General features: G+C 35.1%; 1 protein-coding gene across 2 annotated transcripts; it reads left to right on the forward strand.

Annotated features, from left to right (window-relative positions):
- Window positions 1-7,228: 7,228 nt before the first annotated feature.
- LOC130989166 (patatin-like protein 1) lies at window positions 7,229-21,810 on the forward strand. 2 transcript variants are annotated; one of them, XM_057913104.1, is made up of 7 exons: window positions 7,229-7,597; window positions 10,292-10,473; window positions 13,212-13,398; window positions 19,812-19,961; window positions 20,097-20,390; window positions 21,231-21,406; window positions 21,491-21,810. In XM_057913104.1, exons 1-7 carry the CDS (start codon window positions 7,457-7,459, stop codon window positions 21,543-21,545), a joined length of 1,185 nt encoding a protein of 394 aa, XP_057769087.1. In that variant the 5' UTR covers window positions 7,229-7,456; the 3' UTR covers window positions 21,546-21,810. The 2 variants fall into 2 exon arrangements, with proteins under 2 accessions (XP_057769087.1, XP_057769088.1); XM_057913105.1 differs by having other exon boundaries at window positions 7,235-7,597; window positions 19,815-19,961.
- Window positions 21,811-22,854: the final 1,044 nt, after the last annotated feature.

Below are 22,854 nucleotides of genomic sequence, written 5' to 3' on the forward strand. Positions count from 1 at the left end.
CCACGCACCTATTTTACTTAGGTCAGGCCAAGTAGGGGTTTGACCCGTTACTCTTCACTATATATACCTATTATTTTTATTCAGAAAAACCTTAATGCTCTAGTCCCCTAGGTTTCTTCTAGGGTTTCCGTCCTCTAGGTTTCTAGGGCTTCCGTCACTCTTTCGAGTCTTGTGTCTTGGGTTTTTCCCTTCTGTTGTCGACGTTCACGTCTTCTTTCCCTTTCCCCCTCTCTCCTCACTCTCCCTGTCTCACTTTCCCCCATCCTTTTGTTTGTTCTCCTTTGATTCCAAAGTGGGGGTTTTGGGGAGGTTTTTTGTGTTTTATTTTTTGTGGTTTGTGTTTCGCATGTATGGAGTTCACTGGATCTTCAAAAGGCCCTGAGTTCGCAACCGGCCCGGAAGAGCGTACTAAACGAGAGGATGAAGTGACTGATATTTCTGGGTCCATTGCGGTCGAAAGCTTAAAGTCAGAAAATATTTCTTTTGAGTTGGTTGGGCGTTTGATCTGTAACAAACCCCCGAATGGATTCCACATATTGGAGATTATGAAAAAATCATGGAAAACCAAGTTGGAGTTTACGGCACGGGAATGGAGGAAAAATCTGTTTCTGTTCACCTTCGCCAACTATGAAGATCGTGAATGGGTTTTGAGCCGTCAGCCGTGGCATTTTGATGGACACTTGTTTGCCATCGCCCCGTTGGATGGATCGACCCAACCTTCTAATATTAAGATCACTAAAAGCAGCTTTTGGGTGAGAGTCTATGATCTTCCAATGCGGTGCATGAACCCTACTATTCTCGAGAATATTGCAGCCAAAATTAGGGAAGTGCAGGATATTGACATGGCTGGAAAATTTGCTGGTTGCTTTGCTCGTATTAAAATCAGTCTGGATATCACCATTCCCCTTATGAGGGGACTTACCATTCTCTTCGAGGGTCAGACGCTTTGGATCCCCTTAAAGTACGAGAATTTTCCCATTTTCTGCTATAAGTGTGGATTGATTGGGCACCACACGCGTTCTTGCGAGAAGGAGTCGGAGAGTGATGAAAATGGGAAGCAATTCGAAGATTTATTGTATGGACCTTTCCTTAAAGCCTCACCCCTCAAACGCCTTCGTACCCCTGGCCAACAAACGAATGCCCAATCACACCCAAACTCTAAAAAAAATTGGTCAAATAAGTCCCATTCCCACCGACCATGCCCACCCCCCTATCTTTCAACCCACCAGATGAAAAAACCCATGCAATATCTAGCCAACCACCCAAAAAGCAGACAGCTGACTCTAACTCCCATACCATACCTAAATTCACTGAAACCCATCATCAACTTACCCACCAAAAACCTCTACCTGGAAAAAGTTCTCTCCTTAGCCAAGCTAGCCTCTCTCCTCTCCATGCTTCTGCTATTTCTGATACCAAACTCACTGACATTCCCATAGCTCCCTTCACTCCAACACAAGATATTCTCAAAATGCTTCAAAGCCAAACACCCTCTGCCCCAACCGATACCCAAAAAACACCCAAACAAAAGAATTGGACCCGCAAACCCAGAACCCCTATATCCAAACATCCCACCATTCCTGACAAGTCCTCTTCCCTAACCAAAATCCAAAAGCCTGCTAGTTCTAAGAAACGCTACTCGTGCGAGGTGGAGAGTGGAGTTTCTAACATGTCGTGCAACGATGGCGCACTGGAGCTCGTTCAAAAAAGATTCAAAGGTACTATCATTGAAGACGTTCCCTCCTCAAATGCATTATCGGCGGTGATTGCAACGGAGCAATCCCGCCGGGCACAATGAATTGCTTACTGTGGAATTGTTGAGGGCTTGGGAACCAATCGACAATTCGTCAACTTGTTTGGCTCACCAAACATAAGCATCCCGACTTAGTCTTTCTTATGGAGACTAAGCTGTGTATGGAAGAATGGAGTTCGATCATGGTGTCTACTGGTATGGCAAATCAGTTCGTGGTGGAGTGTGATGTTATTACAGGAGGTAGACATGGGGGTTTATGCTTGTTGTGGACTGAGAACGTTGAGATTTCAATCAAATCCTCCTCTAGTAATCACATTTTGGCGTCGGTGGTGGACCATAGGAATGAGGTTTGGGACTTTTGCGGCATTTATGGATGGAGCAACACAACAGATCACTATCTTACGTGGGAATTCATGAAAACTCTAGCGCCTCAAGTGGCGGATAAGTGGATTTGTGGAGGTGATTTTAACGAAACTATGTACCATTATGAGAAGCGAGGAGGCAATGCAAAACATGATATTAGATTAGCTGCTTTCAAGGAAGCAGTGGCTTTTTGTGAGCTTTCGGACTTGGGATATAGTGGAAATCCCTTCACTTGGACGAACAACCAATCGGGGAATGATAATATTATTGAGAGGCTGGATAGAATCTTCGAAAATAACACTTGGATCCATACTTTCCCTGGGTTTTGCGTTACTCATCTTCTTCGCAAATCAAGTGATCACTGCCCTCTGTTGTTATCACTTGAAAACATGGCTGAAGAAGAACAGCGGATGAGGCCTCGGCCTTTCAGATTTGAGGCTATGTGGCTCAAGGAGGATGGGTGTAGGGAGCTTTGCGAGAGAATGTGGGATTCCAGGGGGCTGGTTTCTTCGGTTGCTGAGTTCAATGATAAAATCACAGCTATGGGAAGGGAGCTAAAAATATGGGAAACTAGGGAATTTGGGCAGGTTCGGAAAAAATGCGCAAAGCTTCGGGAAGAGCTTGCTGAGCTGCAACAACCCCATTGCGACCCTCATTCAAAGGAACAACAACGATTGATTGAAAAGGAGATTGATGACTTGCTTCAAAAGGAGGAACTTATGTGGAAACAAAGATCAAGAGTTGACTGGATGAATGAAGGAGATAGAAATACCGACTTTTTCCATAAGGTTGCTGAAGGTCGAAAGCGGCGCAATTTTATTCGTGAAATTAAGAAAGATGATGGCTCTGTTACCCGCAATTTCCAGGAAATGGACGAGATCTTCAAGCTCTATTTCAGTACGCTCTTCACCGCTGGAACAACTCAGGACCCGGCGGATATCCTCAGCTCCATTGAACCTGTGGTCACTGATGACATGAACAACTCACTCATCTCCCCTTACACCCACAGGAAAGTCTCTCAGGTCCTCAAACATATGGCTCCTCTTAAAGCCCCTGGGCCGGATGGTATGCATGTACTCTTCTATACTTTCTCTTGGTCGTCTGCAAAAAATGATGTTGTTCCTTTAGTTCTTAATGTGCTGAATAATGGGGCTTCTCCCGAACCTATTAATTCTACTTTCTTATGCTTGATTCCAAAAAAGAAAAAATGCTCTTCCCCGGTCGACTTCCGTCCTATCAGTCTTTGTAATGTTGTCTATAAGATAATTTCCAAAGTGATCACCAATCGGTTGAAGTCCATCCTCCCTTTTATTATTCATGAGAGTCAGTCTGCTTTTGTTCCTGGTCGTCAAATTACTGATAACGCTTTACTTGCTTTTGAGATTTTCCACATGATGAAACTTAATAAGGCTAGTGCGCATGGTAGCTTCGCCTTTAAACTTGACATGGCCAAAGCTTATGATAGGGTGGAGTGGTGTTTTCTCGAGGCAATGATTAGACAACTTGGTTTTCACTCTTCGTTTGTTGATCTTATCATGCGTTGTGTTACTTCTGTCTCTTTTCATGTTCTTGTGAATGGTTTTCCAGGAGATCCGTTTGTTCCTTCACGGGGTTTGAGGCAAGGAGATCCTCTATCGCCTTTCTTGTTTCTGTTTTGCGCTGAGGCTCTCTCGGGTCTTCTTCGTCAAGCTGAGAATCGTGGGCTCATTCATGGTGCTCGGTTGTGTCGCTCGGCACCAAGAGTTAGTCACCTCCTTTTTGCTGATGATTGCATTATCTTCGGCCGGGCAAATTTGAATGAGATAGAGGTGGTTAAGGACATTCTGTGGAGGTATGAAGGCGTGTCCGGGCAGAAAGTTAGTTTGGAGAAATCCGACATCACCTTCAGCAAGGGTGTCGCAGCTGATGTGAGATTGGCTCTTGCGAATCATCTTGGAGTTGTGTGTGCCCCTCAACATGGCAAATATTTGGGAATTCCGAGTACAGTGAGAAGATCTAAAACTGAAATCTTTCAGATGTTGGTGGACCGTACTAGAAAGAAAGCCAAGGACTGGAAGCGCCGATACTTGTCGGGGGCAGGTAAAACCGTTCTCATTAAGTCAGTTCTTCAATCCATTCCGACTTACCTGATGAGCTGTTTTGATGTGCCGGACCAAGTTTGTCAACGTTTAAATAGTATTGCTGCTAGTTTTTTTTGGGGACAAAAAAAGGAGGAACGACGCATCCATTGGAAGAGTTGGAGTAAACTTTGCAGACCGAAAAGTGAAGGTGGTATGGGTTTTAGAGATATTAGTTTGTTTAATCAAGCTATGTTGGCTAAACAAGCATGGAGAATTTTGAACAATGGTAATACTCTTTTGGCTCGTTCCCTTAAAGCGCGTTATTTTCCCAGACATGATCCACTCCTTGCTAGTAAACCTCACAACCCATCTTTTACTTGGAAAAGTTTACTAGTTGGAAGGGATTTATTGAGGGAAGGTATTGCTTGGAAGGTGGGAGATGGAAGTAGAATTCGCATGGGTTTTGATCGGTGGTTACCAGATGGATCTGGAAATTTTCTTGCTGCGTCAGTTTCAAATGATTGGAAGGGTGTAACTATTAATGAATTCATTCTTGCTGACTCTTGGACGTGGGATAGGGACTTGTTAGCTGATGTTCTCCCGACATGTGACTTATGGAAGGTTACGACTCAGGTGCAGCCTTCGGCTAGAGCTGATATTCCGCTTTGGCCTTTGGGAAAGTATAATGCTTATACTGTCAAATCAAGATATCATTTAGCTTGCTCTATAAAACAACGCAGCGAGGCCTCGTCTTCCTCCTCCTCAGACCCGCTTTGGAATTGGATCTGGAGTTTAGATGTTATTCCCAAAGTTAAACTTTTTCTTTGGCGTTGCTTGGCCGGAGCCGTCCCTACCGCTGCAGCTCTGATTAGTAGATCTCTTAACATTGACCCCATGTGTCGAAGATGTGGGACTGAGATGGAGACTCTTGAGCATGCTCTTCGCGATTGCTCTTGGGCATCCTTTTGCTGGGAGGCTTCTCCCCTTCGATTGAACTCGCTTCAACACAGAGGTGAAACTTCTATAGCTGACTGGTTTGATAGCATCCGTAGAAATCCTCACCGGGAGGTTCACAATCTTTTTGCTTCCACTGTTTGGGCGATATGGTATGCGCGTAACATGCTGCTGTTTTAAAGCCGAGAGATCACTCATCTGGAATGTTGGTCGACTGCTCAACGGGCGTTATGGACTACCTTGGTGTCGGGACACCAGAATCACACCAGCCCAGCCAGGCGAACCCATGCAAGAGAGGGCCAAATCAAAGTTTCATGTGATGCAGCAATTAAGATTGGTGCTGGTGCGGGAGTTGGCGTGGTTTTTACTGATTCGAATGGTGCTGTTATTGGTTGCTTACATGGTTTTTTCCCAGGCGCTGTCACGGTGGAAGAGGGGGAAGCCTTAGCAATTCTAGAGGGTATTCAAGCGTGTGCTGCTCGAGGCCTCAACGATGTCATGCTGGAAACTGATAGCCAAACTCTTTATTGGCGTCTTCACAATCGGGTGGCGGATCCTTCTTATATTGGAGACACAACTGCTAAGATCCTACTCATCGCTGATAACTTCACAAGATGCGAATTTTATTGGACACCTCGGGAAGGGAATGCTATGGCTGATCGTCTTTCAAAATTCGCGCTTTCGTCTTGCTCTTTACCTATGTTTCTTGATTCTTTTCCTCCTGGTTTGTTTTCCCATGCGGATGTTTTGAACTCCTCTGTTCTGGTTTAATGTTAAAGCTCTCTTCCTTTCTCAAAAAAAAAAAAAAGAAGGAGGCTAGGGTTTTGAGAAAAGGGAAAAGATGGAGGCATGTAGATAACCAAGTACGATCCAACAACAATGAAACACATTCAATATGTTTTTCCATCATACTGTATATGTTATGTGATAGTTTTGTTATTGAATTTGCATGAGAATATTCTGCAATTAATATTATTCTCTTATGAGATCCTAACATACATTTGAACTTTTCACCGGATTCCGTCAGATACTTCGTCTTGACTTAGTACCTATAAAAAGAAAACTCAACTTCCTAATGAAAACGAATGACAATGCTGAATCATCATATTAATTAGAGGTTTTTGTATTTATCAAAACATAGAACTTTTCCCAAATCGAATAGCTAATGGGTCTTGGTGTTCGATTTAGTTTATATGTTATAAATATGGAGCTTAGGTTTAAAAGTAAGGGATTATTTATAAGTTATTCACAAGCATTTCATATTTCTCTTAGTAAAATGAAGAAACTGATCATTCTTTTACGCGATGAATACATTTTAAGTTAAATTTTTTCCTATGTTCTTAGCTCGATTTTTTTGTTTTTCACAAATTTATTGTTGAGAACTAAAAACTCAACTCAACGCTCATCTTATAATAGTGTGTATATTTTGTCTAATTTGAAAAGAGGCATTAGAGCTACAATTCTTGACGAGGAAGACCCTCTAAAAATGTTCTCTTAGTTTTGGCCGTTTTTCGGTTACCCGTGGTCTCTTGCGGGTGCTTTCGCTTTTTTTTGTTTTTTCTCTTAAATCTCTTTTATTCATTGTTAATAAAATTTCTATTTCAGCAGTCTATTAGTGCCACTAACTTCTTCTTCTCTCGTGATTCAAATTTTTATTAGATCGATCGTTATCATATATTGTTTTTATTATATTCGTGAATTGTACATGTCAGTGTAAATTGTGTCATGATCGTGTTCATGTCGAATAAATTTTAATAAATTAAGTTCATGTTTGACTTTATTATATCAGATCATTATCGTATCAACCCGAGAACAACTCGACACGCAAGACCGTCGCAAGATCTATAAATATTTTCTTAAAATCCGTCAAAGAGATGTAGTTGTTAGCCAGCTATTTGTGTACTGAAAAAGTTAACCAACTATTTATTTTATATTCTTAATCTAAAAACAAAAGAATAACATGTGAAATGCATGCGCAGATAGTTATACCTTATTATGTGGGCAGATTCTGTATATCGTTGACCTAAGCAAAGAGTTGTATAAATACAACAGATTAGTTGGGTGGGTGTCAAGTTAAGAATAATTCGTAATTATTAAAAAACACTAGCTCATTGTTTCCAATGCATTTTATACAGCTATTTTGCTTTTAAAAACATGAAGCATTGATCATAAATATTTATTTGGCAACTGTACAGCTTGCATTGAAAGCTCATTTCAATCTGTTTTTTTTTTTTTTTTCGTTCAAGATGAATTTTAATAGGTATTTATCATTATAAAGCACATTTCTACGCAGACTCACACAACAAGGGAATCAATAGAATTAGTTATGGAGGATAAGTATTCATCCAACTCAGGAAATCAGCATGGAAGCAGAGGGAATTTCGTCACCATTCTTAGCATTGATGGCGGAGGTGTAAGAGGAATCATCCCTGGAGTTATACTCGCTTACTTGGAATCCCAGTTGCAGGTATACATATGTTTCGACTTTCAATCTTCTTCATCTATATATATATATATATAGGAGAGAGTTCTATGGAGAATCAAATATTTGCAAAGAAAGGAGAAGCAATCTCAGCCATTGTCTTATTTAATCTAACGGTTGAGATTGATTCGAGCCATGTTCAACGGAGAAGCGAAAAAAGTAGAGAATAGAGAAACATTGAACATGTCATGAACATATCAATAGAAATATAAAGAAGCAGTTGAACATGTCATGAAATGCAATTAATTTTCGAAGAACATGCATGCAGTGGAAGTCAATACATGATTTTTTGCAGGGTAACTACACATAAATATATGAATCAAACTTTGATTTTGTAAATGAAGTAAAATAGTCTACCTCAAAATACACAAATTTTCAAAATGTGATCTTTTTGGTTGCAAATTTATTATGATAAAATAATGAATAAAAAAATTTATTCCATCATCATGTTTTTTATCTCATGTTCTTTAGGATGGAAGACATTGAAAAATATTATAACACGAATACCCCATGATAATATTACTATGAATTAAAGTGGAAAAAGAGGGAAAATAGGTTGTCTGAATTTTTTTCCATATTACCTTGAGAAAATTATTCACTCTAGAGAACACGTCAAAAGAGTGGAAAAATAGTACGTCCTCTGTCCCACTAAAAGTGATTTATATTATATTTTGGAGTGTCCCACTATAAGTTACTCCCTCTGTCCACGAAAAAGTGTCATACTTACCCCTTTTTTTTTGTCCATGAAAAAGTGTCATGTTTACCTTTTTGTACATTCATACCCTTTACTTTTCAATTTATTTACAACTTATGTCATTAATTAAATCCACACTTTTATTTAATCTGTGCAAAACTCACACAATTAATTCACTAATTAAAACTACGAAACCAACACCCAACGCCTAATCAATCCCATTTCCCCCAAAATTAAATTACTCTTTCTCTGAACTCAAACAAGTTGAAGAAATACACACAAACCCTCCAAATTGTATCTCCAATTGTATCTACAACCCGATTTAATGGCTTTTGGGCTATGTATGTTTGTTGATTAGCTCAATGGAATAATAAATATGTTCTGAAAATTAACTCCGCTTCACGTGTGAATTCCGCACTACAAGAAATTGAGTTTTTATCCACATATAATTACCCACACATAATAATGTGTGGTAGTTTAGCCACACATAATTTCAAAATGTGTAGGTAATTCACACAAAAAAATTTCATTAGTTATTGACATTTAAAATGTGTGGCAAAAATATTTTCGTGACATTTATTATTTTACGGTTATTTTTAAGTTTTATTAATGTATAATAAAATTTATTTTTAAATTTGTTGCGCCAACGTGGCAAACTAATAAAAGTTATTAACCACGCATAATTCTAAATTATCTATGTGTGGGTAACGAATTTTTATCATTATTTATTCTTGACATGTAAGAAACGTGGGAAAATATTTTTAGCTACATTTATATTTTGGCTTTAATTAATTATTTATGCAAATCGTAATTGATGTTTTACCCACACATATTTTGAAAAATGTGTAGGTGAAACAATTTGAAACTTTCAATTAGTTATTGACATTTAAAATGTGTAGCAAAAAAATTATTTGTAACATTTATTATATGGCGGTAATTCTTTTTTCAGTTTTATTTTATTTAATGTAGTTTATTTTTATATTTGATGTGCACCTCTATTAATTTTTTTAAACCACACATAATATATGTGTGGATAATAATTTTTATATTTATATTTTGACAAACTAAAGTAAATTTAATTTTATTTTTATATATTAGTGCCAACTAATCAATTGATTTCTCTACAATTATACAATAAAATAAAAATTAAATAGTCTTTTTTTTTTTTTCAAAAAAAAAAAAAATTAAATAGTCTTTAACATTAAAAAAGGCATAAAAAAAACAAGAATGAATATGTTAAAAAAAACACAAGAATTAATATAGGCATAAAAATTAAATACTAGTCTTTAACATTAAAATCGAACTCAATAAATAGTAGGATTGTTTAAACTCTCAACAACTAAAAGACAAGAAAATATTAACAAACTAATCAATATCATTAGAACTACCCCTATTGTAATTTTTACCCCGCTCAAAACAACTTTATCAGCTTTCTTAGTACCCGTGCCGGCACCCAAATGGGGCACTTTTTCGTGGACGGAGGGAGTACATGTTTCCATAAATGAAAAAACTTTAACCTTTAAAGAAAGTATGAGCCCTACCATTTTTTAACAAATTTACACATTCTCCTTAAATCATGCGCCAAAAAATTTTAAGCCACTTATAATAGAACGGAGAGAGTAAAATATACTCCATCCGTCCCATTTAACATGGCCCCTTTAGTCTCACTAAAGGACGAAAGGAGTATATTTTTCACTATTTTCCATCAAAGAGAAACACACCCTCATTTGCGTGGATTTTTTCCCCATTTGCCAATTGCACCTAAATTAAAGTTAGGGTGGACCCTTTAAATGTCTATATAGCTTAAATGGCCAATATATTAAATAGCCTAGATGGATGTTTACAATACTTCAACTAGCTATGATGACATTTATTCGTCAAAAATTAACAATCGTTGATATTTTTTTTTTGAAAGTTTAGGCATAGTCAAGCTTAATTAATTATCCTTTAAAACGTAAATTAACAAAGTTGGTACGGTGGTATAGGAGCTAGATGGTGAAGATGCAAGACTTGCAAATTATTTCGATGTGATAGCAGGAACAAGTACAGGTGGTCTTGTAACGGCGATGCTAACGGCACCTGATTCAAACAATCAACCTCTTTATTCCGCCAAAGACATAGTTCCCTTTTATCTCCAGCAATGTCCTAAAATATTTCCTCAACCAAGGTAGGAATAAAGTTTCTTTTTAATTATATATTGCGTATATGATATTTTTTGGGGTTAATTATTTTTAATTTTTAATTTTCGAAATTCAACCAGAATTAGAATACGATCACACTCGCAAGCCAAAATTAATTGTATGACAATTCAAAAGTCAGAATCCTCTTTGGATCTACATGCCAACACATATATATTCGCAATAATCATTACCAAAAAACATGACGAAATTTACGACGGAATATTTGATTTACTGACGGAATTTTTCTTTACCGATGAAAAATTTGATTTACCGATGGACAATTCCATCGGTATCCGACCAGTTTCTTGCAGTGAATTGATCTATTTCTATTCGATAATACTGATCTATCGAATAGATCTATTCGATAATACTGATCCATTGGTATCCGATCAGTTTCATCGCCAGAATTGATCTATTCATCAGTTCTTGCGAACAGATGGTGAAGAAATCAATTCTGACAAACAAATGACCAATAAAGATTTTGATTTTTTTTTTTTGAGAAAATAAAGATTTTGACTTTTGAATAGCATAATTAATTTTCAACTTTCACGTGTCACTATTTTCTGTGCTATTTTTTTGGCTATATTACTTGTGTGTTATTGTTAATGTATTATTGTTAAAATTTGGCATCAGATTTTAATTTTATTAGTTAATAGTATTAGTTGATATCAACAATGCATGTGCACATATTGAATCTAATAAGGGTGAAATGCATCTAAAGACACGAAATTTAGTCAAAATCTATTTTTAACAAATATTTATTTATATATATTTATTTTGGGATCATGTTCAATTTTAACAACAAATTTTTCTTCGACAATTTAAAAACACGCATGACACTGACGTGCAGGTATACTATCCATTAGCTTTCAACTATCAGTCTTTCTGTATATTTTGGGGATGGTAGTGAGCCTACCCAAGGTGCCACGAATGTTTTTTAATCACCGAAGATGAATTCAGTGTTAAAATTGAATAGGGTCTCAAAGTTGGTGTATAAAAATGAATTTTTGAAAGTTCATGTTAAAAATGAATTTTGACTAAAGTTCATCAATTTAGGTACATTTTATCCTTCAAATAATCACGCATTGCGAATGAGGTACACTAGTATTATTAAATACCCATATCTATACTATATTAAAAAAAGTAAATACTCATAGCTATACTATATTAAAAAAAGACAATTTTCAATTGAAAATCAATTTCAAATCAATTTTAAAATTGAATGGTAATTTTGTAGTTATAATTGAAGGTTTATTTATAAATTATATTTTTTCTTTTTTTTTTCTTTTTTCTCTATTTTTTTTAGTTTTATTTCTTTCTAAAATTATGCAATTCGACTAATTATAAAATATTTAATATGCATATCAAATTAAATATCACGATAAAAATTTTAATTTGATACTTATGTAAATATTTGATTTAAAATGTAAAAGTTATATTTATTTAAAGATTAAAATTTTAAAACATTCTCTCTCCTCTCTCATCTTTTTTTTAAATAAATCTATATTTTTTGTCTTTTTATAATATCAATTTTTATTATTGTGAACTTTTCTTAATTTTTTTATTTATTTTTCAATATTCAACTCAAATATATTTAATTAAAATTAATTTTTTATTATATTTATAAATATGATACTCCCTCCGTCCCATAATAAGTGGCCACATTCTTTTCGGCACGGAGATTAAGAAATTGAGTGTTATATGTTTTAATAGAGTGTGGCCTACAATTGTTGACCAAATTAGTGAGTAATTGTTGACTTAATTAAAGTAATTTTGGCATTTGTAGAAAGTGGCCTACAATTGTTGACCAAATTAGTGAGTAATTGTTGACTTAATTAAAGTAAACTTTTGCCATTTTTAGAAAGCAGCCACTTATAGTGGGACAGACGAAAAAGGAAATGTGGCCACTTATTATGGGACGGAGGGAGTAATTGAGTTAGATAATAACTTTATATAAATATAGAATATAAAAATATTTTTCTTGCATTGCACGAGATACAAGTGCTAGTATATAAGAAATCTGAGAATGTAGAAAAAGATTACTCAAAAAAATTGAGGAGTTATTTGATTGAATTTCAGCCAAAAATAAATAAACATAAATTTTGGAAATAGAGCAAAACAAGGCGGCCCAAAATGTTGAAACAGAGGATGCAGATTGTATTTGTACTTGGCTACCAAAAATGCATTTCGATACATCAATTAGCATGTGGCATGTTTCAAAATGAGTTAATGATAGGACGTAGCCGATGAGGCCTTGTTCTAGTGGCAAAGCTGAGGCACCTAAAGACTCTCATTTGTGAGAGGTTTTGGGTTTGATCTCGCTTGGCGGCGATGTTTTCTCACTTTAAGGTGGTGTTGTATTATTGTTTGTTTGATTGTTCGTTGGTCCTACACGTAAGACGTGGGTTGCATTAATAATTGTATTCAGATACCCCTCGTACCTTGTAACTTAAGAAAAAAACAGTTAATGATATGATGTAGCCGATGAGGCCTTGCTCTAGTGGCAAAGCTGAGGCACCTAAAAACTCTCCTTTGTGAGAGGTTTTGGGTTTGATCTCGCTTAGCGGCGATGTTTTCCCACTTTAAGGTGGTGATGTATTATTGTTTGTTTGATTGTTCGTTGGTCCCACACGTAAGACGTGGGTTGCATTAATAATTGTATTCAAATACCCCTCGTACCTTGTAAGTTAAGAAAAAAACAGTTAATGATATGATGTAAATGCAGGGGGCTATTTGCAGGGTTAATCGGAACGTTGAAGGCGTTTGCGGGCCCAAAATACGACGGTAAATACATACGCACTCTTACAAGGGAGATTTTGGGGGATTTAAGGTTGCATCAAACCTTAACCAATGTCGTTGTTCCCACTTTCGACATCAAGAAACTTCAACCTGTCATCTTCAGTTCTTATACGGTATTACTCAAAATTGCTGCTCATTTTTAACTTCTACTACTTCTACTTAGTTTATTGCATATCTATTATATAATAGGATTAAGCCTTAGCCTATGTGGCATATCTAAAATCTCACCATTTCAAAATTTTCCATATATAATCTTCATCATTTATTAATTAATTAACTATTACATTCTATATAAAGATTCATTAATCATAATAAATATAACTAATAATAAATGTATATATATAATAATATTAACATTACATATAATCTAAATTAATAACTTTTATTATTTATTTTTTCTAGAAAAAAAATAGATTTATATGTCTGATAAGAAAAAAATTATAATCTATATACGATAAATTATTTTAATTGAATGTTAGTGATTAGATGTATATTTGTTATTAATTTTATATTTCTCAATAGCGTACATATTATATGTATATGTTGCAATATATTATATTGTGTGTGTGTGTGTGTATATATATATATATATATATAATATTTATATTCTTAATAATTTTCAATAAAATTAATTTTAAATTAAGTTTGAATTGAGACATGCACATATATGTAAATTATAAACGGGTCCGGTCATTGATTTACATGTTTGCATAATAAGGCACAAATTATATAAACTGATTAATTTAAAACAAAATCTTATTTTATGTCTATCAAAATAATTAAAATTTTATTTTTATTTTTTATAAAATAAATCCATACATTTTATTTATATAGGGAAGAAAAATATATTTTTCATTTCTGCAAACTTTATTTGTTTCTGTTCGTCCATTACTATAATAATAATAATAATAATAATAATAATAATAATAATAATAATAATAATAATAATAATAATAATAATAATAATAATAATAATAATAATAATAATAATAAAAAAAAAATTCTATAATACGATTAGACCTTAGCCTACGTGGCAGGCCTCAAATTCTTTCTTTTCAATCTCAATCTCCAACGTGGCATTTGAGAATCCAATCTATATATTCTCATTCTCACTTTTAAAACAAAAGTCACGCCTGCCTCTTCCTCACGCCTGCCTCTTCCTCACCCCATCGCCATCGTCCCTGAATCCGATCGGCGTCGTCTCCCCCTTCACTGTCTCTCTCTTCTCTCAATCATTTTCTCTCTCTAAAGTCGATAATTCCTTAGTTAAATTCTATAATTGCATACCTAGATTTTTAGCTATAAATTCCTTAGTTAATAATGATCTACGCTTCATCGTGTTTTTTCAGCCAACACAAGGTACTTTTGTTCTTTTTTTGCTGTGTTTAGGGAGCAAAGCAAACCTTTTGCTGTGTAATTTTAGTGCTTCGTATTTGAATAAAATTTGTTTCTGACTTGTGAAAGATATGTTATAAGCCTTTCGACGGAATATGTAAATTACAGTTGATTGGGTCCATATAATACCATTTTGAGTTGCTAGAGTAAAGCTTAAAGAGCAGAGTTGCCATAGCAGAGCTTCCAGAGCAGAGCTGCCAGAGCCAGAGCAGAGCTTCCAGAGCAGAGGGTCAGAGCCATGTTGCTAGAGCAGAGATGCCAGAGCCAGTGCTAACCAGAGCAGAGTTGCCAGAGCAGAGCTGACAGAGCCAGAGCTAACCAGAGCAGAGGGCCAGAGCTAAGTTGCCAGAGCAGAGATGTCAGAGCAGAGATTCCAGAGCTAAGTCATTAAAGTCAGAGCCAGAGCCAAGTCGCCAGATCCAGAGTCAGAGCTAAGTCATTAGAGTCAGAGCCAGAGCCAAATCGCCAGATCCAGAGTCAGAGCTAAGCTATTGGAGCCAGAGCGCGGAGCCACACGTTAGAGACAATTCGCCAGAAGGCGGAGCTACTTAGCAGAGCGGAGCCAAAGAGTAGAGGTCTGCCCCAAGGAAGGAAATCCAGAGCTACTAGACAGAGCGGGATGATGAGGACAGAATCCAGCTCTGTAATTAGGGGACAACGACCTGACAAGTTATAATCTAATAATAGCCTTAATTAGTTTAATGACGAGCATGCGGAATAGATGACCAGACGAATTTACTACTTTACCCCGACTGTAATGCCTATAAATACCTACGATGATGAAATAAAACACACGCTCTCTCTTTTACTGCTTTAAGAACTCTTCTCTTTCCTTTCTCTCTAGAGTTTGAACTAAAATTACATATATAAATAAAATATCTAAATTGTTAGAGTTATGTTTGTTAGATAGTTGACAATTGGAGTCATGGTTGAATATAATTTCATATTTGATGATGCTCTCTCAAACTCTAGATGAGATGATGCTCAAAACTCCAGACGATATGACGCTCTTTCAAGTTTTAGACGAGATGATTCTCTTTCAAGTTTCAGACAAGATGATGCTCAAAAGTTAGAGGTGATCTGTCAAGTTTGCGACGAGCTGATGCCCACAACTTGGTTGGTCTTAAAACTCCAAATGATACGATGTTCGATAAATCAGTTATGGTCTTTTAAATATCAGGCGAGATTATTTTCATAATTAGTTATGCTTTTAGAAGTTCGGAATTATATGATACCTATGTCAAATTTATATGTATTTCTACTCTTTTTTTTTTCTTACGCGTCAATTTTTTATAAAATTTCATATGAAAACTAATGGGTATTTTTATGATCTCAACAAAATTAATAATTTAATTGCTAAAAGTTGTTGACATTGATATAATTTAAAATGTATTACTAATTTAATTTAATTTAATTAATTATATAAATAATTTACATAAAAAATTATTTTATATAATTATCATAAAAATAACATAAAATATATAAATTACAAGAAAATATGTACCCGTCGAATTTCGACGGGTAATACACTAGTGTTAATTAACAAGGAAAGTTATGCTACGCACTTTAACGATAAAATGTAATGTTACATATTTTAGTGAGCATCGTTTCTAAGTACCCTTCTCTGTTAATCCTAATTCCTAATTAGCATTACCGCATTTTTTTATTTGTATACATTTTTTATTTATTTTAAGTGCGTGTCCTTTTTGTTGATTAATTTAAGATGGAAAAAGGAATGATAATAAAATATCTTCCCATTAAATATCTCTTTTCTTTTCACTTATTTTCTATAAAAGAGAGTTTCACCATTTTGCATTATATTCATTCTTTTCACTTGAAGAATGGATAATATTATCCCTCTATTTTGGTGTTGATAATATTATTCCTTCTTGAAGTGAAAAGTAGAAATGAAAAATGATGAAGTCCTCCTTTGTATACTAGGAAGAAAAAATTTAAAATTATCCCTCAGTTTTCCATGATATATCAATCAAAGAGAACATACCCTAAAAGTGTGTTCTCTTTGATGGAAAAGAGTGGAATAAATATATTTTTTTTTCTCATTTTTCACTCTTTTCACATTCTCTTAGTTGAAATATTTTCCTCGGATGAAAGGAAAATTTTCCCGAGCAGCCTATTTCCCACTTTTCTACTCCAATTCAACGTGTAATAATATTTTCTCATATTGTATATTTTTATAATCTTTCAATTCGGAACGTCAAGAGGAGTGTCGAGTATAGGGGGGGCTAAATGTCATAGGAGTGTCTATGTTAGGGGTGTAACTGCTACTCAACCCAAATATATATACTATATTCATCACATTAAAAATGACTCATATACTATATTCATCACATTAAAAATGACTCATTTTTCATTTTTGATTGTCCCACACACACACACACACACACATTTTTCTCTCTTTTCTTTCACTCTATCTTTATTATTAAAATATTAAGTTTTAAATTGCATTAATTAAAAATAAATAAATAAATACTCCATGTTTTATGAAAAATATAAACTAATCAATTAAATAATAAGGGTAGTATAGTCATTTAATAATTTATCCATTTATTTTTAACAAAAGAACAAGTGTATAGAATAAATGTGATATGAGATGAACTTAGAGCACCCACATCAGCCGGCTCATTCAGTCGACTCGAGTCGGTTTGTATGATGAGTCGACCGATACAGGGCATAGGCGACTCGAGAATACGAGTCAGTTGGATGAGCCTCCCCAATGCAGGGCATTGACTCATAAGTGGTCTCCTCCGTACATGAGCCTCCAACTGACTCAACGGATGTGAATGCTCTTTTTTTGATGTGGATGTTCTTATTCTTTCACCAAAGAGAATACGAGATAAAAAAGTGGGTATCACTAAAGTGTGATAAAAAAAATTCCATCTTTTCTTTTCTTTTTTTCTTTTCTTTTTTAATGATATACTTACAACTAAAGAGAATATGACATTATTATTTTTCACAAATTACACAAAAATCAAAGCAGATTTGATCATTTTTCCTATAACTTCAAAAAAATGAATAAAAGAACAAAATGAGCTTTGATTTCTATATATTTTATCAAATAAAAGAAGCAAATAATAATTTTTGAGGTATTAAAATAAAAAACAAATGTAGAAAACAAAATATATCAACGGAGGCTAAATGAGAACAATGTTCATGAATAATATTGATATGTAGCAAATTATTATCAAATTCTAATTTAAAGAAGGGTTAAGGTGCAGATCCACCCTTGAAGTAGAGGCCCCTAGAGCGTTTACCCCCCTATTCTCCACTCTGGCGCAAACACCTCCCCATACTCCAAGAAAAGAGTGCAATTAAACCCAGACCTCTAACGCCGTTAAGCGCCGTTAAACGTCTGGGTTTAATTGCACCCTCTACTTCAGGGATGGATTTGCACCTTAATTTTTTTTTTAATTTCGGCAACCCACCTCCGACATCAGCTTAGCCGCTTCCGTACTCATCGGCTCCGACATGCACCTTGTCAGGTCGCACGCACTCAATCTCTTGGTCATCGATGTTGTTGTGCGGGGCGATGAAGAAGCTGGTGGCGTTGCTCGTGCGAGTTAACAAGGTGCAAGTCGGAGCCGATGACTACTGGGGTAGCTAAGCTGATGCCGAAGATGGGTTGCCGAAATTGAAAAAAAAGAGGTTAAGGTTCAGATCCACCCCTGAAGTAGAGGGTGCAATTAAATCCAGACGTTTAACGATACTTAACGGCGTTAGAGGTCTAGGTTTAATTACACCATTTTCTTGAACTATGGGGAGGTATTTGCGCCAAGGTCGAGAATAAGGGGATAAACGCTCTAGGGGCCTCTACTTTAGGGGTGGATCTGCATCTTAACCCTTTAAAGAATAGATAGATCATAGAAGTAGTTGGCGAGAAATTGCACAAACTCTAAGTGTGCGAAATCTAACCGTAACTCCGAATTCACCTAATAATAACTTAATTGTCTAGAATTTGATGAACATTGTGAAGGCAGAGTTAGAATCTTTGTATGATAGATTTCTAATGTTAACTTATTATTGGATTTTTGTTATCTAATATGGCCTGAAAAGCATGAAAGTTGCTACCCTATCACATTATATATATGAGTTTTTGGGTGAGAGTGGAATCTATCCATTTTAAAAGATAGAACATTAAAAGTTATACTCCCTTAGTTCTTGAAAGAATTTTTCTATGAAGGAATGATAAATTTTAAGAAAAAAATTGTTGAATGTATAACAATGGAGAAAAAGTTAATGTATTGGGAGTGGTGAAAAAGTATTGTAATTATTATTGAGAGTGGTGAAAAAGTTAAAAGTAAGTGGTGGGTATAGTCCAAAAATAGATAGAAAGTTCTTTTGTGAACGGTCCAAAAAGAAAAAGTATGAAGTTCTTTCGTGGACGGAGGGAGTATATTATATTTTTATAAAATATACTGTATAAATTATATCCATTTAAGCATTAGTGCATTTTGCATTGATGTTCAAATGCTCAACTCATAATGGTCGAGTATATCGAGCATTGGTGCATTATCTAAGAATGCACGATTGCTATACTCGCAGTGGTCGAACATTCATACATTTATCATTATTGCTCGACTCGCAGAGGTGAAACATGTAGAGTATTAATTTTTTTTTTATCGCATATACACTAATGCTCAACATGCTCAATTTATATTGGTCAAATATGTCGAGCAAAGTTTGCAACTTAAGTAAGGATAATATGCCTTTCAAAACTCAAAATAGATAATTATACAAAATAAAATTATAATAAATACTATATTTTTTATTTTTTGACTTTGAAAATGAAAAGCTATCATTATTCTAAAAAAAATTCGTCGGTAATAGAACTCGGTTATACATAATATTTTGAGAATAGGACCTCGTGTTTGTCACGTAGGTCTTCAATTCGGCCTGATTTTATTTATTTATTTATTTTTCCGCCAGAAATAGGACTCGTTTATATATAATGTTTTGAGCATAGGACCTCGTGTCTCATGGGTTGAATTCGACCTGAATTTAAATTCAATAAATTTCTCCTTATTTGGTTAGAAATTGAAATTAGATAATGTATTTACATACAATAAATCCTATAAAATTATAAGCGAACATAAATAATTTTTTGAACTTGTAGCAGGCAGAAAAGAACTCTACAATGGATGCGCTGTTATCAGACATATGCATCAGTACTTCAGCTGCACCAACCGCCCTTCCTCCCCATTATTTTGAGAACCAGGGCGACGCATTCAACCTCATAGACGGCGGCATTGCTGCTAATAACCCGGTAATAACAACTGCTTTTAATCGGTGCGACCTCCTATGTGTGAACAGTGCGGTTCCGGGTTCAAATAAAAAAAAACAACTACTTTTAATAATTATTTGAATCGGATCCAACTCAATTTTCTTCAATAATTTTCAGACTTTGGTTGCTATTTCGGAGGTAACGCGAGAGATTTCCAACCACAACTCCGGATCCGATGATCCCATGGATTTAAGGCGTGTTCTCGTAGTATCGCTGGGCACGGGCGCCCGGAAGAACGAAGAAAAATACGATGCCAAAACTGCTTCGGAATGGGGGGTGGTGGGATGGCTCTATGCAACTCCAAGTCCCTTGCTACGAGCCTACAACCAGGCCACTTCAGACATGGTTGATTTTCACAATGCCGTATTTTTTAAAGCGCTGCATTCACAACATAATTATCTTCGCATTCAGGTAAGGAGGCGTTTATTAATCATGCTTCGTGATATACATTTATGATTGACTACTTTAGGGCTACCTAAATACACCAACTTTTACCGAGGCGGATGGTGAATGTCGTCTGATGTACTAAACGACGTAGTTAAATGTCTACGCCTCTTCAAGTAGTCGCGATGCAATTAATTTGTCACTTGATCTAGTGACAATGGCATCAATTTGTTGGAAATTTACAATCATATGAAAAATCAAAATAGTTGAAAATTCATGTATTTGGAGATGTACTCCCTCCGTCCCAATAATAAGGTCCCAAAAAAATGGGGCACGCAAATTAAGAAAATATAGATAAAGTAATAGAAATATAAAGTAAATGAGGAGAGAGATATATATATATAGAGTAGAAAAAGTATTTTTTTTTTTGTTTTGGATTGAGATATTATAAATTGGACGCCCAAAAAGAAAATTTGGGACGTTATTATTGGAACGAACAAAGTAAATTTTAGTGTATGTGGAAAAACAAAATTTAGTGTAAGTTCGTGTATTAAGCATAGGTATCCCTATTTGTTATCCTCATCATCATTAGAATTTCTCCATCCCTACCTCTTTCAATCCTTACTAGTGAAGGCTTAGATGGATAGCTAGCTAATTAAAGAATTCATCCGTCCCATGAAATTAATCCATTATTCCACTTAAATGTGAAAATGATGTGTGAAAATAATAAATAAGGGTATAAAAAATAAAAACATTATTTTTTACATATTTTTGTAAAGCAAAAAAAAAAAAAAAAATTAGTATAAGGAAGTAATTTTTTTTCCCATTTAATTTGTTTGTTGATTATTAAAACTGAATAACAAAAAGGATGAAAATCTGAGTGGAGACATGGTGAATATGGATATGGCAACAACGGAAAACTTGGAGAATTGCGTAAGGCTTGGAGAAGAGCTATTGAGCAAACCAGTTTCGAGGATGAATTGTCAAACGGGAGTTTATGAGACTGTTGAGAATGGTGGAACCAATAGCGAGTCATTGAAAAAGTGAGTCATTTTTTTACATTGTTAGATACTGATTTCACCATTATTTAAATGTTGCTTCACAACATAATTCTGCTACTTTCGCAGGTTTGCAAAATTGCTTTCGGAAGAAAGAAAGCTAAGATTACAGAGTTGTAGCTGAAAACATTTCATCTTGCATTATTGTTGTACTTTTACTCCATGTTTCAAAATCATTGCAATTTCCTTATTTATTTGTAAATGTATTTATACTTTTGTTGAATTTTGTGATTTTCATGTTGATTTTTCTGGGAATTTTATGAGGGATGGAACAAATCAGAAGTGTTGTCTTTGGACTTGAGGTTGTGGCTTCCGAGCTCTGACTTTTGTCTTTTCGTGTTCTGGCTAAATTGTGTCTTCAAGGCTTTGACTTCTCGAGTTTTTACTTCTGCAATTTTGTCTTCTATGATCGATAAATTTATCATGTCAAAAAAAAACCCTTTAAATACCTCATTTCTTTTCCCTCATTTCCTACAAAATATAATTGCACCCTTTCTCATTCATCATTTTCACTTTGAGAATGGATAATATCACAACAAAAATGAAGGGATAATATTATTCCTAATTCAAGCGAAAAAAAATGAATGAGAAATGATGAAATTCTCTTTTTGTATGAAATGAGAAAAAATAAAGGAGACATTTAAAGGGGGATTTTTTTTTATCCTTCATTTTCTCATGCAAATTTATCGACCAAAGAGAACACACACTTTTGGCTTAATGTTTTGGCGATGGGAGTTCTTACGACAACAATGGGTGGAGTTCTGATGCACTTAAGACATTTTCAATAACGAGAAGAATTAGTATTGGAAGGTTTATTTTGAAGAGGTGTTCAAAGGAGAGAGAGGATAGAAGATATGCTTAGGGTTGGGGAAATATACCGAAAACTCATTATACCGGTCATATCGTATCGAAAAATATTGTAAAATATCGAATTTAAGGTATATCGAATTTTTCGGTAAGGTATGATACCGTCTGAAGATTTACGGTAAGGTAAAAGTATGGATTTTTCGGATGCCGCAGTACATCGGTGAATACCAATATTGTGGTATATACTGAAAAAATCAAAAAATATGGCGTCACGAGCGAGAGGCCGACGAAGACGGCAATGGTGAAGCAGGCGGTGGAGCTGTGAAGAAATTAAAACAATTTCTTCCATTTTGGGAGGGTGGGGCCCATTTTTGAAAAAAAAAATTAAACTAACGGACGAAAACGTCCCATTAGTTCAGTCGGTTTAATTGTTCAATGTTTTGGACTTCGGGGGCCTATTTGATCCAATGTCGACTATAAAGAACAATACGCTATAGGGGTCTCTACTATAGGGGTGCATCTGCATCTTTTCCCTTTAAATAATAAAGATGAGATAAATTGATTGAGCTATTTTGATAGACACATGCATGGCAGATCTTAGGCTCAATCGAGTAGTTCATGCATGA

The sequence above is a fragment of the Salvia miltiorrhiza genome, chromosome 6, assembly GCF_028751815.1.
Source record: "Salvia miltiorrhiza cultivar Shanhuang (shh) chromosome 6, IMPLAD_Smil_shh, whole genome shotgun sequence".
In the NCBI taxonomy this organism is placed as follows: Eukaryota; Viridiplantae; Streptophyta; class Magnoliopsida; order Lamiales; family Lamiaceae; genus Salvia; species Salvia miltiorrhiza.

Bases quoted from the DNA above. Each gene is read 5' to 3' on its own strand.
- LOC130989166 (XM_057913104.1), top strand. From the start codon at position 7,457: ATGGAGGATAAGTATTCATCCAACTCAGGAAATCAGCATGGAAGCAGA. The intron at 13,399-19,811 runs GTATTACTCAAA...TTGAACTTGTAG, and splicing joins TCATCTTCAGTTCTTATACG to CAGGCAGAAAAGAACTCTAC. The intron at 19,962-20,096 runs GTAATAACAACT...AATAATTTTCAG, and splicing joins GCATTGCTGCTAATAACCCG to ACTTTGGTTGCTATTTCGGA.